The 17,080-nt window shown below is 43.1% G+C and overlaps 1 protein-coding gene and 1 long non-coding RNA gene across 4 annotated transcripts in view; one reads left to right on the top strand and one right to left on the bottom strand.

The window, feature by feature from the left end:
• Positions 1-6,474, top strand: part of LOC115237743 (LIM domain only protein 3-like) — a 78,375-nt gene extending 71,901 nt beyond the window's left edge. For both annotated transcript variants that reach the window (XM_029810981.1, XM_029810982.1), the window contains exons 4-5: positions 4,802-5,042; positions 5,351-6,474. In XM_029810981.1, coding sequence (XP_029666841.1) covers positions 4,802-5,042; positions 5,351-5,506 — 397 coding nt within the window. In that variant the 3' untranslated portion in view covers positions 5,507-6,474. The remainder of the gene's footprint in view (positions 1-4,801; positions 5,043-5,350) is intronic.
• The window catches only part of LOC115237750, a 215,551-nt gene that overhangs the window by 87,800 nt on the left and 110,671 nt on the right, over positions 1-17,080 (bottom strand). The window lies entirely within an intron of this gene.

The following is a 17,080-nucleotide window of genomic DNA, read 5'->3' as shown; positions in this document are numbered from 1 at the left end:
TTATCGCGAATTGTTATATATGTTATATAAGATATGAAATTGATGTAGTAAATAAGATCTCTGTCTACCAAAGCCACGCGTTATTATCCGTTATTCTTTTCTTCGATCGTTTTAATTATCCTCGGGCCGCGGGACGACGTGTAGTAAACAATATGTGACAACGACAGAGTGGCATCGGCTCCTGTCTCGATTCAATAGCGGAAAACGTACAAACGAGAGCACAAAACCGTTGTAGCGATACAATGCTGGCTTACGAGCGAAGTGACTCGTTTCGGGGGTAACAACGTTCAGGAGATAGAGTCGGTGGTAGTCGCTCTATCGGCGGAGGGTAGCAAGAGGACGGGGGAATGGATATGATAGGGAACCGAAGAAGGATGTAGTTTCAAGCCAATAGCAATGGCTCGTCCAGGCGTGCGGCAAACGTTGCACAACATCTCAAACAATGTGAACAAAAGAGCATCAATTTTACGTTTTTATCGTCCGGTATTGTCTATCTTCGACAATGCGCCTCGCTCGCGCGACTCGCGGTGAAAGCGGGGGAGGATGGGTGACGCGGAGGATGAGTGGACGTGTCGCGCGTCAGAATCAAAATCGAATCCGAACAGGAGGGTTAATGTCGTCGGTCTTTTTGGAAAAAATCGCGTTTGAAGACGCGAGTGAGAGTCGTCGCGAGGATGGAAACGAATCGCGAAGAAGCAAATTGAGACGGTTGCACTCGGTTCAGTCGTTATATTTGTTGTAACAATTGCGTTGCGTGTCGTGGATGATGCACGGGCGCAATTAAAGCGCGCGCTCGCGATAAAATATGCTTGATGCGGAATATTCGGTGCGCGAATATTCCTCCCCCTCCACCCTGCCGCCTGCGATCGTGCCGCTAAAAAGCAGGTAGGTAAATTTGAAGAGGGCAATTACTCGCAGCGCTGCGCGTCCTGTAACGAGGCGACTTAGAGTTTGCAATTAAACAGCAACAATTACACGGGGTAACTTTAGACTGTAATAACACAGAATAAAGGGTTGTGCCAGTGGCGGCGACTAGGTTCCCTCTACCCTCCCGGTTAGAGGATGATTTACCGATGCAATTAGCTCTTTCTCTTTCTCTCTCGCTCGTTCGTCTGCCTTTCTCCCTTTTTCTCTTTCTCTCGCCCTCGATGCACACAAATATATACACGAATATATACCACTCCGTGTATGCACCCTAGCGCAAGCGCGTATCTACTCTCCCCACGATTTCTTTGCTTCCGTCGAATCCGGTTAAACATAATGACTACTCGATTAAACTTTCGCCCCTGCGACTTGGATTTGATATCCCGTAGAATCGAAGCTCTCGGCGAAATTACAAGCGACGTGAAATTTATTATTCATAGATGAGATTGCTTCGAAATATTATAATACAAAATATTATTATTAGCATTATCTTAATTGCATAATATATAATATCACACATCAAATGCGTGCTTTTTTTTAAATATGTGCGATAATATCATGGCACGCTTGTTCGTTTCGAAAACATCACGATCGCTCGCCCAATGTATCTTCAAATAGTACTCTTGGCCCGCAATTTTCGCAGATTCACGCCGTGGGGAAGGGGGGAGGTGCGTCGAATAAAGAATTTATCTGAGAAACTGGCGTACCGTGTCCCGGGCACCGAAACGCGCAACGATGGCGGGGGTCGCTGAAACTTTGATGCGCCGAAGCTCGCGTAGAGAGACGGTATTACTCTTTGAAGGATACGGCCGCGTCGGTGAAGCGGCCCGTAAAGTGCCTCTCTAACGGGGTCACGCATTGCCACCACGACGGTATCATTTATTGAATGCAGTGGCTCCTTTCCGTCTTTGCACCTCGTCTCGTCGCATCGCGCCGGACGTTGTCCTCGCTTTCGCTTCCGTTTCCTCGTGTCGGCACCGTATCCCCTCTCTTTCCTCCGCGTCGCTCGATTTCTCCCTGTCGCACATTGTCCTGCAGCCGGGGCTACCCTCGTTAAAGATTCAACCGAGTTTTCTGAGCGCTATCCAGATTGAAATTTTCCATGCAGACCCAAGAGTCATCCTGTTGCGCGACTTTTATCCGCTCCCTCCTCTCTCCCTCCAACTATCTTCCACGCAAATAGTTCACCAATCTCAGTCAGTTGATGTTTCTCACAATCAGTTAAGTGCGGAATCGATTTAAGACCATCGCAATCGTGGCGACTGCGGTCAACAGCGAGATTATGACAGAAATGTCGCTCAATATTTACGTAAAATGAAAATCTAGTATCCTACAGGAATTTTGATTGACGAAACTTTACAGATTTGAAAGATTGACACAGGTTTTCCGTTTTGCTGACAAGTACACGTCTATCTGCCGATCGGTGATACTTCTCTTGCATTTAAACGACGAAGAAATTGCAGCGCATCGCGGACTCCCGGGTGCCATGAAACGTGTCAGAAGGGCCGTAAACAACGTGATGTATCCCAGCGACGCGTGCTGGTATGCGTACGACGCAGCGCGGAGAAAGAGAGGGCGGAGGGGCGGCTCTGGCAGGCACGTAATAAAAAGAAAATTGAATGGAAACACTTACGGAATTGCGCCAATTACGTAGGTGTGGGCGTGCAGGATGCGCTCGCGCTGTATAATAAAGCGTTTGTAGGCGGAGGCGAATTTGTTCTCATTGCGATGAGCGCAGCACAAGAGATAAATCAAATTTTAAGCGTTTATGAGTTGGCTCGCGTGAGCGTTACACGATGAGCTTTAATACGATGGGAATTAAAACTTTGTGAAAAGAGCCTTTGCCCGGCGCGATTTTAATATTTCGATCGTGACATGGTGGATAAAAATATTTCCGACGCTCGACGAAAAATGGAAGCCTTGCTATTTCTGCGACATCGATCATTTTTATTTTGCTATTATATATTAATTATATAATTTATCTACTTCACTATTACAAGTAAATTTCTACGATTCTCTAATAATTTTTATATAATTTGCAATACATTTTCTGCTTTGTTATAATTAAATAAATGTCTATAATTATTAATTAATCTCGCAAAGAGAGGGAGGGGGGATATAACGAGGCATCTGTGAGAGACATCGTAATTAATGTCATGTCAGCGTTACTTGTTTTAATAATGTCGATATGTAACCAAGGTTGATCCGTTCAATTAGATCCAGTACGCTCGACCCGAATAGAATATCCGACCGGCGTTATGACGTTGCTTGATGTCGCGCTGGTTTTCAAGCCGGCCGCGACGTACAGCTCGTCCGTATAAAAATGCCCGGAGGGGAAAATTACGGAGACACCGCGTGCGCGCCGATATCATTTCACGGCAGACATTTGCGCCGTTTTCGCGGGAAAGGATCGGGCTTTGCGCGGCATTATTCGTGCACGCATAATGGAAGGCCCGGAATGACTGCGCTCGTGCAACGCGATAATTCTATTGCCCGCGCAATTACGACGGTATATCTGCCCCTAGCCAGACGGCCGAAAAAGATATTCCAAAGCGTTACAAGGATTATTTTCGTTTAAGCCGTCGAACATTGGAGTCTGCCCGCCGGATATTAATTTTTTTTTTTCACACCTCCCCCTCCCCTCGTTTTCTCCCACCGCGCTTCGTTCCGCGAATCGCCCTGAGGATTAATGGGAAATGACTAATGGTGAAATATAAATACGCTTTCGTCGATTTAATAGCGCTTATATGGTAAAAGATCGTAAGAATATCAATTAACGATAACGACGAGTATTATTTTAATTAATTCGTTTAATTTGCCACCGCTATAAAATCTTCTTCGTCGCTTTTTATTTCGTTCTGACATATCGCGATTTGATATGTGAAACGCGTCTGTTTATGTGATTATTCTTTGTTGGAAACGAGAATCTCGACTAATTAAAACCGTCTATTACAATTTAATGAAACAAATAACTTTTTTCGATATATCTTATCAAATAGTGTGATGTATTTACTTATCGTTTAACTGTATGCAAAGCGATTTATAAATTAGGTAAATCTAGATTTAAAATTCAATAGGACTATCACACAGATATATATATATATATATATATGGAAGAGAGAGAAGGGTGTGAGAAGAGGAGAGGAAAGCGAGAGGATAGGTATCCCGATTGGAGTGTGGCGTCATTTAGCAGACGACGCGTATAATGGGGGAAACGAGCGAAACCCCGGTATAAGCCGCGCGCTTGCTGCCAGCAACGGCCACGCGCAGCAACGCGATAATTCTATTTGCCGTGCGATTATGAGAGTATCTACCCGAGCCAGACCCAAAGCGGCGGCGGCGCCGCCGCCGCAGCCGCCATGCTCTCGTATTTCGCTCTCGTATTTCCTAGCCGGGATCAAAGCGGATACGTGGCCGTTCTCGCGGACAGAGGCTCCGATAATAATTATTTGTTCGATGCGTTACGATATGCTCGTTATCCAGCGAAACTCCTTTTTCGATCCCTTCCCTCTTCTTGCCGCCCCCCCCCCCGTCCCATCCTCTCTTTGCCGTGCCTCCTCTTTCTTTTCTTTCATCCGGCATTAGGATCGATCGGATTTGAAACGACGAGATCAAACAAGATAGATCATGCCTTGTTTATTAATCATGTTCTTTCCGAATCTCCCTTTGAATCTTTCAGGAGCGATGAATAATTGACATATGCAATCTTTTTGTTAATTCCAAGGGAAAAGTTTCTAACTTTTCGTATAATTATCTTTAATTGTTTGTTTTATAATCATTGATACACCTGAAGATAAAGCTTGATAACTTGTGAAATGTGAATCGGCGCGGATTTCGATGGCCGACAACATAGCGTGTTTCTCTTTTTTGCTTGCAGGTTTTGCGTGGGCGATCGGTTTTACTTGTGCGAGAACAAGATTCTCTGCGAGTACGATTACGAGGAGAGGCTAGCGTTCGCTAATATGGCGATACAGTCACCCGCCTCATTAGCATACATCAAAAGGCAACTCCCTCCTACACCGACGCCCCCGGGTCAGAACATGCATCCGGGACACAATCCGCTCCAGGCTCATCAAGGTCTGGGACAGTCGGTAGCTCAGCACAATCATGTGCCCAACGTAAGTTAACAAACTGTGTGAACGAGTCTGATCGATAAAGCGAGCTCAAAAAACAAGTCCGCATACAAACTTAAGTAAAAAAAAAAATCGATAAATTATTATATCTAAATATCTTATTTTCCATTCAATTGTTTAATTGCAATAATCTTAATAAATATAATAGTTTTAATAATCATGATATAATTGCGATAAATTGCTTCCTTATAATTTCTAATTCATTTTCTTGATGTTGACAAATTAAGACTCGCGAAGATGTCTCGCGACGCGAAAGCGACGTTTCACGCCTTGCGGACCTTTTATGACTTCAGGGTCAAATGTCAGGCGGCACGCCAACGGTGAACGGGACGGCTATAGGGGTCGGCGGACCGAGGGCGCCGGGTGACATGAACAACAACGGTCTGTCTGGACCCGCCCTCGGACCGGTAAAGCCACCCCCGATGTCTATGCAGGCGCCGACCAGCTGAAACGAGGCTTCGCCGCCTCTGAAGAAGCTCAGGTGTCTCAGCGGTTATTAAAGCCGACGCGAGAGTAGTTTCTCCTCGCTCGTGGAATATAATCGAGGATTCCAGACAGCGAGAGATGCGGAGGAAGCATACGTTGCGTCGTTGAGAATGTTAGGATGAAAATGGTTTGGAGGGACTGAAAGAATGAGATGTAATAGAACTGGGTGTAGACGGGGGAACCAAGAGGAGAGGAAAAGTCGCGGGAGGGTCGCGCGAAAGATCGAACTCGAAGTGGAAATCCGAGGTTTCGTGGACAAAGTGACGGGATTGGAGATTGGAATCACTGTGATCGTGAAAAATGAACAAATTTAACGGAAGATATATTAATACAGTAGAATACGCGCGCGCGAGGTACGAGCTGGAGCTCGATATACTGTATTTACTGAGAGAAGCACATACACAGATACATACTTGTATACACTGAATACACGAATACACGGACAACGCAAGCGTTCAAATGACGTCGTAAAATTCTCTAGATATCTTTCAGGCATCCCTTGGACTTTTGTGTCGTCTGTTGATGCATATACGCGTCTTGTAAAATACGATACGACACCCGACACACGTAAAAATAAATTAGATGATTCGTGTAAGATATATTTCTAGCGAGAAGAGATGGGAGAGAATGTGTGATTCTGCGCGAGTACGAAAAGTTTACGTGTGCGTGAACGACGGAGTCGCCTGTAAATATATCTGTGTCGTATCCGACTCCGCGAGTGTGTGAGAAAAGACGAAACAATTACCGTATACGCAGGTCCACCGAGATGATTCTTATCCCGCTCGTGATATCGCCGTCGTCCATCCATAAGGACGTAGAGCGCCGATTCAAAGGAGAGAACTTTTAGCGAAGAGGACGCGAGGGGTTCTGTAACACGTGCCATAATCCTGCGATCTCCCGTTTTACGATCGAAAGTGCGGCACCCACGAAAGGGAAAAAAGAAGTAAGATAATAATCTCTTTATATTTCGGGAAATTGGAGAAAAAGATCGAGTAACGCAAACATTAAATATATCGTATCGAAATTTATATTAAATTTTCATCGTCGCGTAGCATTGATCCGATTAAATTATTTTTCGTGAGGCTTTCTAGTCTCGTGAAATTTCTGTTACGTCGCAAGTCAGATCAGTTCGCGACAGCTGATACCAAAGATTAATTAAAAACATTAGGTTAAGAACCCCTCGGAGAACGAGCGCCGCAGAAAGATTCAGTTTTAGACAGCCCGACGCGCGTCACGGCGAATTATTTTCCGTAAGCTTTGTCCGGCAAGTTCTCGCGGAAGTGTAACGAACTTTCAGAGACCTCGGCTCACGAAAAAGCGGAGACAATTATTTTTAAATATTTTATTAATCGTACAATTAAAATAATAATTCTTTTTATAATTTCCACCATTCCATTTTAAAGATTTATTACCGATAATAAAACAGATCCAAAATAATTGATGACGTTTCGCGAGATTGGGCCGAGAGTCGCGAATTCACGCCGGATCAGAGAGCGAGGGGCTTAGTCTCACTTAGCTTTAACGCTTTAATGCCAAAAATACAGACGGCGTTTATCTATACCGAACGCCAAACGGCATACATTCGTAATCGTATGGGAGCAGGAAGGAGATCGAGGGAAACGCTCTTGCCACATTGGTTGCCGCGACATTATTAACCGCGAACTCGTAATGCTATTAACTGTGAGCAATTTCCCGCGACGCCGGAAATACCGATCCGTCTCATTCCCGCGTATATCCGGGCTTTCTCTCGTTTCCGGCTGGTTGCATCAATATCGCGCGTTGGCGAAAATAACTATGACACTATCACTTTTCTCGTCAGGCGTTACACACACACACACACACACACACACACGCACACACAATAACTTCTTTTTTATCTTATAGATATTACTATGGCTCAATCATCTATATGTTGCGAATCATTATTTCATTTTAGAGACAGGATTATTAATTACCTAATTAAAATGGTCGGCGCTGATTCTGAATTCAAACGAAATCTATCGGTAATCACTGTCCGTTGATGCGACGTATGCGAAAGTTGAGAGAAAGTGCGCGTAACGGGAAATTAGTTTATATTGGACACTTGTAAAACTTATCGCGCAGAGCAACGGATCGAGCGCCCGACGACTATGTCGTACCGCGTTAGTACAAAGATCCCGCGACATGGCGAAGGGAGAAAGGTCAAACGATAGAGGCGAGCAGTGCGAGCGAAATGAACATTATCTCCCACGTAGGATCCCATTTTTTATTCATCTGTATATAATATCACTCTTACCTAGGATTCTATTAATATATTAACGACCCTCCCTCTCTCTTTACGGAAGGGGAGGGACTCCCATTACTACCGAGAAAATATAACATTCTTATAAATACAACCTGGTGTATTCCAAGAGTGTTTTTCATTTCCAGCCAAGAGGATCCGCGTCGCGCGACTTTAAGAATACGAATATCCCACGGCAGATCCTACGCGACGTTCTACGTTCGGGACGTCTCTCCTCTCTTCACCTTGACATCATTCTCCGTGTTTCAATTCCTTCGCTCCTCTCCCTCATCCGAACATTCATCCCCGGTCCATCTTTCTACTATGCTAAGAAGCCGAAATCGAGGTAAGTCGAAAGTTCGCCGATCCGATCGAGGGTGACATTCAACGCGTGCTACGGGGATGAAAAGAACAGGAGGTAGAGGGACGAGGGCGGGGGAGGATGACGGCTCGCATGGCGTCGAGCTAATACGAGAAGGGTGGAAACGCGATTTCCCTAATGCCCGCCAGCCTGCGGAGCCGAATGCTATTATGCGCGGTGAAGACTTTATAATGGGACGTGGAACTCCTTAAAACTCGCGGATACGCGCCTCCGAAATCGCCGCGCGGCTCCGTTACGGCGCGCTCGCGAGACCCATAACTGGAAACTTATGCCACCGCGATTGCGTTACGTAGGTCGTTTCGCTCGATGGATTGTTTCATTTTTAGCTGTGCGCCGAGCGGCTCGCCATAAATTGATCGCCATTACTTTCGTCATATCCCGAATGAAAAAACTATCGCTCAATCTAATAAAATGCATTACGATTAACTGTTCGCTCAGAGTTTATTTGATAAATTTCGCTGGTTGCGCGATTAAAGAGAGAAACACAGTGTAATTACATCGAAGCACGTAACGTTATTGATTCTTTCCAGTTGAAAATCACACTTCTGGGTTAATAAACTTTACACCGTAATAAATTATGCGATGTGGTCCGAAGATAGGGCGTTAAGCCCCAGTTTAATCAATTCTTATATAAGAACAGCCCCCAGAAGTTGTTTTAATCCGTACCTCCATGCTACTTTAATCCGTATTTCACCGGCGAAGATATTATCAAAAATAATATCCTCCACCTTTAATGCGTTCGGACCGGAAGGGGTTAACAATTTCAGCTCGCTTCCGGTGCGTGCTCGGGCGAATTAATTCGACGTCGCGCGAGTAGCCGCGACTCGTCATCTCGACCCTCCAACCGCCATACCCACTACCACCACCACCGCCACCACCACCACCACCATCACCACCACTACCACCACCGTCAGCGTCCGCCGCGTCCAGAGTCGCATTAATCACGTCAGGCGGGGACGGCAGTGGCTTGAGCGGGGGAGGGCCAAGGAACGAAAGGGAGAATGGAACCCCTTAAAATAATCTGGCCCGAAATGAAATCAGCCAAGGCAATTTCCAACCCCCCTCGTATCCGACGGCGATGTTAACAGCGGTGGCGGTTTTATCCGCCCGACCGGCGGGTCCGTCCTCTCCCCGCCGTTTCTTTCCCGCCCCCTCCTTCCTCCTCATCCACCCCCGATTCCGTCGCAGTGCAACCGACAAATGACAACGCGGTGGTAACCCCCTCGCGGCGGCTCACGGAATTAAAGATCATGAGATAAGGGTGTCATCCTTCGCTATGCATTATGTGTTCGGCAAAAAGCTCGCCCCCGGGCCATCCTGCCGTTCCGCCGCCTTTGTCCCTCTACTCCCCTCTTCTTTCTCTCTGATCTCATTCCTCTTTTCGGTGCCTGTTTCTTTCTAGCACACACATGTTTCAGAGATAACGAGGGAGAAAGAGAGAAAGAGAGGATGGGAGGCTCCAATTAATCTACTTGGTCCATTTTTTGCCTGTTCAAGGCATCTCCACTGACGTTCCTCTCGTATCGACATTATATCATACTAGGAACGCCCGTCGTTTCGAGCACGATGCAGATATAATGAAGAGGGACATTTCGAATGTATCGCGCGCAAGTTTATAGACATTTTTCTTAAAAGCACGATTGAAACAGGATGTGGACGCGAGAGTACATCGGTTATGAACCGTACATCCGTCTCGGTCGAACAAGATTCTGGTCATAACCAGTAGTCGTACTTTACTTTTTATTGTTTGAAAACATTAAGTAGTAGTAATATCGGATTGGATTAACTTTTGAGTCAAATTTATCGAATCAAAAGTGCAATTTGAAATTATATTACCGAAATAACGCAATAATTATGAAACTGAGAAACGTCTCAAAAATTGAGATCAGAAAACCAGAAAATGCAAAATAGAAAAAGATATATATTTATAATTATAATTTGCTAGTATATCATAAAAGTTTATTAGAATTTTATTGTTGAAAGCGTGTAGATTATAACCAAAGAGAGAGAGAGAGAGAGAGAAAGAAAGTTCCGAAGATTACACATCAAGACTTCAAAGTAAGTAAATTTTAAATTAAGATAAAGTTTTTTTACGAATAAAAACAAGCTTTTCATAAAATAAAATATTTCGACCCTTTTTGTCTAGACATCAATTTTTTTTAAATAAAGATGTCAGATTATTAATGATTTTAATTGAGATAAACATCCACGTGACAGAAAGTGCGGAAATCACTTAATATCATCGGTGAAAATCAAACTTCATATTTACAAGTCGCGGGCGCATGTCCTGTGAAACATTCTGAAACAATCACACGGTTTAGTCGTTAGTGCGCCGTATATACACACAGTACCTTACGGCCCTTGATTCGAGCGACGGCTTGGTAGGGCCGCGCGTTATGTATAGGGTGTACCGAAGGAAATAACCGTCATCTGTATTCGCGATAACATCGTAATTGAATGCGGTTGACGGGGATTTGCAGTGTACGGATGGCCGACCACCAGCAGCCCTGCAAACGATTTCCCTTCCACCACCACTCTTGCAGTTCTTCCTTCGTCGCGTCCTTCTCTCTTCGCGCCCTCGCAACCACCACCAAGATGTTTCTTCTCTCTCCCTTCTTTCGCGCCTTACTTTTCCTTCCCTTGTTTTTCTCTGATATTTTTTTCACATTCTCGCCTCATTCCTCATCCTCGGAGATGGATTTAAAGGACGTTATAGATACGCGAGGAATTAGATTCTGCACGATTAAAGAATTTCTAAGAAAGATTGCACACGCGCGTAATATACTATATTTACTTATTAAAAAAAGAATCGGTTTATCTTAAAACTGATAATTTCATTTTTGATATAAATTATTTCTCATTTCGCGGCCAATCTTCCATCGCGATCTCCTCTTCTGTTTTCCCGTTGTTTGCTCTTTCTACCCTACTTTCTTGGCCGCCCTCCTCCTGTCGCTCCGCCGTTTTCCTCCCGTCCCTCGCCTTTTCCTTCGCTCACTTTTTATCTCTCGAGAGTGGAGCATTAATCATATCAAGACACGGGAAATCTACTTTCTCGATATTTAGGGTGTGTCGTGGTATTGTCACGTGTGTGCACACGCGTGCGTCGCACGCGGGGAGAAACTGAGAGGGTGCCGAGAGGGAAGGGTAGCGGTGAATAACGATACGAAGATAGCATAGAGAGGAGAACATAGTGAAGTTTATGAGGGGAATTTCGGAAAAGAGATTCTGCGGGGGTTATTTGATCGCCATTCCCGTTTCGAAACTATGATCTTTTTCTAACGAGTCGATAGCACGAATGCATTTCACGTGTTTCAATAATCTGCAGTATTCTAATTGCGTCGCAAACTGTTACATCTATTTATATAGATAGATAAATGGTCTCGAAACATGATGACAATAATCGCTTTTGTTCGACAGAGAAGATATTCATGCAAGTCAAAGTTTAATATGTGGTCCTTTCTTTGTGCACATCTTTGCTCGCACGCATTATTATTCAATGCGTAATGATAATACGCCATGTATACCGGTTTATGTCTCGAAGAGAAACATCAATTATCGCGTCTATATAGAAAAAAAAAAAAAAAGGTCTCGAAAAAAAAAAAAAAAAAAAAGAAATGGTATACTACTTTATCATCTTATTAGCAAATAAAGATATTGGAATAGACGCAAAGTTTAATATTTCATTATTTATTATTATTTTTACTATAAATTATTTGGACTATTTATTTAGAATCGATTTTTTAACGAGATTAATAGAAACCTGTTTCGAGTAATCAACGATTAAAAATTAAGAACTCGTCTAGCATATAAAATTTTTCAAAAGAAGAAATAAGTGACGAAATTAAATTCTTCATTTTATTCTAAATTCACGTTAATAAAATTTAAAACTTAATTAGAAAAAAGTATATAATATAAAAAATTAGGGAAATATGATAAATTTTGATAAGGAAAAATTTCACCTCTAATTTGACTGTAGAAAATATAGTTAAAAACCGCGCGATGAGTTTGCATCATGCAAGTATATGTATACAAAATACAATATTTTACAATATCTTAAATAAAATAATCGTCTCGGTCCCGAATTCAATAGACTATTGCCAATCGGTCCAAGTAATCCGATGGCGAGATCGAAAGGACGAACCGCGCATACATCGCCGCTAATCAACGGAAAAGAGCTCGTTTTGCGATCCGGGATAGTAATCCTTGCATGCGGAATGCGCTGATGGGAAATACTTGTTATGTCGTAGCTACTGTCACGGCCGCTGATTGGCGCATGACCGTTGGAATTCGCGCTTTATTAATGGCCGTCGGTCGTCGTCCTTCTCCCTTGCGCTCCCTTATATTACAGAGGCACGATCTCCGATCTGGATCCTCTTTCGCCCTTTCGGACTATCGGCTGTCCTTCGCGACGTCCGGCGCCTGCGCCGCCAAATTATTTACGGAAATCTCTCTTTTTTCGCGCCCTCATTTCGTCCACATCGGCGCCCGTGACGCGAGCGAGATTTTATTTCGGGTGCACATCGCGAAGATCGATCGACGCGCGAGTCAGATAACTTTGCGATTTAATGCTTGTTTTCAACTTTTTCGAAGGGTGGAGAAAATAACGTAAGAGAGAGTCTAAAATCGCCCGCCTAAAACCATCGTTTGTGCCAAAAACGTGTTATTTTGCAAATATTGATCTGCAGTTTTACAGATATTGTTTCATTGAGAATTGGAATAATATGATCACATATATACGGTAATTATTCTAAATTGTATTGCGCGTACTGTAATATAAGATGGAAATTGATAATACATCAAAGGGTTAATAAACATGTTTATTATATATGTTTAGGTCGATCATGGCCGACATAGTTATAGTTAATCCATCGGTCCGCTCGGTATATATATGTCGGCATATATGCAGACTTAGAACACAACGGGTATACGATGTAGAATAATGTGGAAATAATTGCCGCGCGCGAGAGAGGCTGATTGAACGATGTACATATTAAATCGTTGCATACTATTTCCTGATAATCAATGCAGCAACGATGCGTTTCTATGTCCGATATAATGGCATCGTTATATAACCGCGGTTACATAAATCAGTGATGAAGTTCGAACTACAAGCTCGTTGCTTGTAATATTCCGTTTGCCGGATTTCCGCGCGCTCGTAGAAAATTATAATTATGCGAGCTTCGATCGTAAGCCTATAAATGTATATTGTAATTGGCCAACATTTTCATCATACTGTATTAGTCATTTTACACGGGTTCCCTCTCGGATCTATCGTAAAATATTTGGAAATAGGTATTTCGCGCGATAAATCTGAATTAGCGATTTTATAAATTAGCCTTATAGGAAATTCATCACATTAATTTCTCTTGACATATAAATAAACATATTATAATAAACATAAAATAATTATTAAAATAGAATTAAGTCTACTGTTCCATTAGATTCCATTCGGCTCATTTTCATTTTATAATGCGATCCTGTTATTTTTAAATTCCATGATTTTACCAATTAAATAGTTATTTTAACATGTAAAAAGACAAAAATGTATTAAACTAAAAATATATTAACATATGCAAACATTTCTGTGAATTTATTTATAATAAACGGGTGCGGAGAAAATGAACAGAATGATAGAATTAATGGAGAGTGAAGGTTTTATAATCGTTCGTTTACATGAATAGAATTATCCATGTCAGCCGGAAAATCATGCGTAAGCAGGATGTTAAAGACGTTAAACTTCCTTATTCCAAAGCTCCAAAGTCTCGTTTATCGTATTACCGTGTACAATTCGCAGAGTAGGAGCTTTACGGAAGCGAGGATAACTGTGGTAGATGCCGCGGAGGATCTCACGCGCGAGGATATGGACCAGCGAGACAAACTAAGAATATTACCTTCGGGAATACGGACTAACGATCTACCGATGCGTATTAATAGTCTCGACGGTGCTAACTGCTTCGCCACTTAAGCGTCGAAGTCTCGTAGTCGAATATTTATGCCGCCTCGTAATGGGTCTCTCCACAAAAGTTTTCGAGACCGTCGAGTTCCCTCTCTAACATTATGCATTCGATATCGTAACGCATTAATACACGTTTTTAGGCCTTAACCACTTAGAAGTTTCCTACTCTCGAATGAGATTCTTTGTAACGAAAGTGATGAAAGTAAAATTGAGACCATTCAGGTTTTCTTGCCTTACCTTTTACATTGAAAACTCGTCAACATTACTTAACAGACGTCGAATATAATATTAATATCTAAACACTGATAAACTGTTTCTTCAAATGCGTTTCGGAAATTAGATTTTTCTATTTCACTAGATGATTACGTTACGGCTCGAAAATCGTTCTAACTTTTAGCCGCGGATTTTATTGTCTATAAGTGAACGGTAATTCGCGTCTTTCGTTGTCTCCCTCAACTCCGCTTATCCGCCCGTCTATCCGTCGTTGTTCTTCCCGTCCCACTAAGACGCGAGAGGGGAACGAGAAGACCGTTCATGGATTTTACGAGGGACTAGAGTCGAGTATCGGTGGGCAATTATCCGCGAAACAAACAGGTCCGCGAGGGAAAGTCTAACGACTGCCGGGATCTTCCTGGCGATTACCTCAAAGCAAACCGCCTAACAAGACATTGTTCCGAATAGCTTAGCCATTCCCTACCCCGGCATCTCCGACGCGGTGGCTCTTTTCCACCCTCTTCACCCACTCCTTCCGTGGTACCGAGCTCCCACGTGAAGGAGCCACCACATTCACCCGGGGACAACCGAACCCAGCAGCAGTTAACAACCCCGGTCTGGCGACGGTCGTTAGCAACCGACGTTGTTCCTTCCAACCAACCAATCACCACTCGCGCCACGTACCAAACTTAAATCTATGCGTATACAACGCGTCTCGTCGACGGCGATAACGAAGTCTTAAGTGCAAATATAAGATATTCTCATTCTTTAATAATGCGATTTTTTTAATTTTTTGAAAAAATTTTATTTTTGTAAATTCTATATACAATTCTGAAATAGAGAATGTGTATTATATTTCTGCTAAATTAACACCCCCGTGATTTTGTCTGTGTTATAGCTTCTAATTTTTCAAAATTATGACTATCTCTTTAAAAGAAAATATGGGTCTCTATTGGAGAATAAGAATGATACTGGATGCTCTGGCGAGGCATTAATACTGTTTACGAAAGCTCTCGTATTAGGCTCTCAATAGAATGGATACGCCGGAAAAGGGAGATTTCCCACAAGAGGACTCCGCTTCTTGCCTACTCCTTTAAGAAATCCCGCCGCTATGTACTCAAGTACATATATATGCGCGCGTTAGCGCCATTATCGCCGTCCGCGATAAGGTCCCTCGGGTGATAATATATTCCAGCAGGCATCTCGAGAAAAAAATAGAGATTAAGGCTCCTAAGCACGGATTTAACGCTTATTTATACTCCGCTAAGTACCGGCATTACCGCGTATTACGATCCAAATAGTCGCTCGAACTTTTTCACTGTCACTTGCTTCGAGATTTTTTCCGCATTTCTCTCCAACCGCCACCTTTTTCGCTTTTTTTCTCTTCATCTCTTCGTTACCGTTTTATCGCAAATGTATATCAGCGCATTTCCTCAATTGCAATTTATTTATTTTTTTTTTTTGTGAAGAATACGCGACTTGTATATTTGCGAGTTAATATTCCAACTATCTTTATTCCCGTTATTATGCGAAATTATCTGTAACGGCCGTAAAAATGTGAATAAGTATTTGAAAAACGATTTCTCAAACCTGTCGCGAGAGTAAGTTTATTACTCGAAGCTTGCAGTTACGGAAAATATAATTTTTGGAGACGTTGTTCTTCCGCTTTCGAATTATAGCTAATTCGCACGGAGGCGCGTTTCTTGCAGAGTTCGTGCCATTAACGATCCTAGAATACCTCGTTTTCTCTGCTCTGTGCGAGGCATGCGTATCCCTCTGGTGTACCTAAGGGCTCTTAACGGACGATGGGCGATAAGAGCAAACGGCTTACGAGCCCGTCAGATTCGAAGCATCGCGATTCGGACGCGTCTATTCACTCGAGTCCTTGCCACTCGTGGATTTGCCGCTCGCATTCGCGGCTCCAGCTAGTTCGAAACATTTGATTTTGATTGCCGCGAAGCGACTCGGCAGTTACATCCGTTCTTTACGTCGGGCTTCAAATCTAGTTCTGGTGAAACTGCGCGTACGGCACCAGCACGTGGCTCGAGCCTTACGCTAGTACTTTGTTACTGTGTCGTTAATTTTAACGTCCGTTACGTGCCGGCGCTTTCGCCAAGCTTTTTGCGTCTCGGTGTAAAAGAGTTAGTCGCGAGAAACACTCCGTTCGCATTGTCGAGAAAATGATCGAATCTATGATAAAGTAACTGCTAGGAATTTTTAACTTTGAAAAAATTGTTATAAAAGGGCCATTTTTTAAATAAATCCACTACATGTTATCGAAATTATGTCTTGTAGTTTAAAACGTCACAACTTTTATATAAGACAGTTTTTTTAATCATGAAATATGAAATAATATCATTATATTTCAATAATAATTGCGTAGATTGATTAGAATGGCACACGCATTGCTGGCCTCCGGTTCGCTTTATCAGTCGATGACGAGATGCGAAACACCAAGTATATTTATCGCGGCCAAGGGGACGAGATCTAAAATCGAATTGCCCGCACGTAATTATTCGGTCTCCTTAGCGTAATCGCGGCAAGATTATCGCCTATCTTGTGGCTCGATTCGTCGTCGTTAAAGGGAACGCTTTCATGTCACCCCGGGGAGCACGTTGGGGACATTATGGTTGGTAGCTCCCCGGAATTAGTAAGAGGCGAGACGATGGTGATTTGACTTGATCTATCGTCGCGCTCCGCGCGAGTCAATTCACATTTTTTTTTTT

Source organism: Formica exsecta, unplaced genomic scaffold (genome assembly GCF_003651465.1).
Source record: "Formica exsecta isolate Colony F162 unplaced genomic scaffold, ASM365146v1 scaffold308, whole genome shotgun sequence".
In the NCBI taxonomy this organism is placed as follows: Eukaryota; Metazoa; Arthropoda; class Insecta; order Hymenoptera; family Formicidae; genus Formica; species Formica exsecta.
Note: the sequence above shows the minus strand (reverse complement) of the source record. Positions and strands in the feature narration are given on the sequence as shown.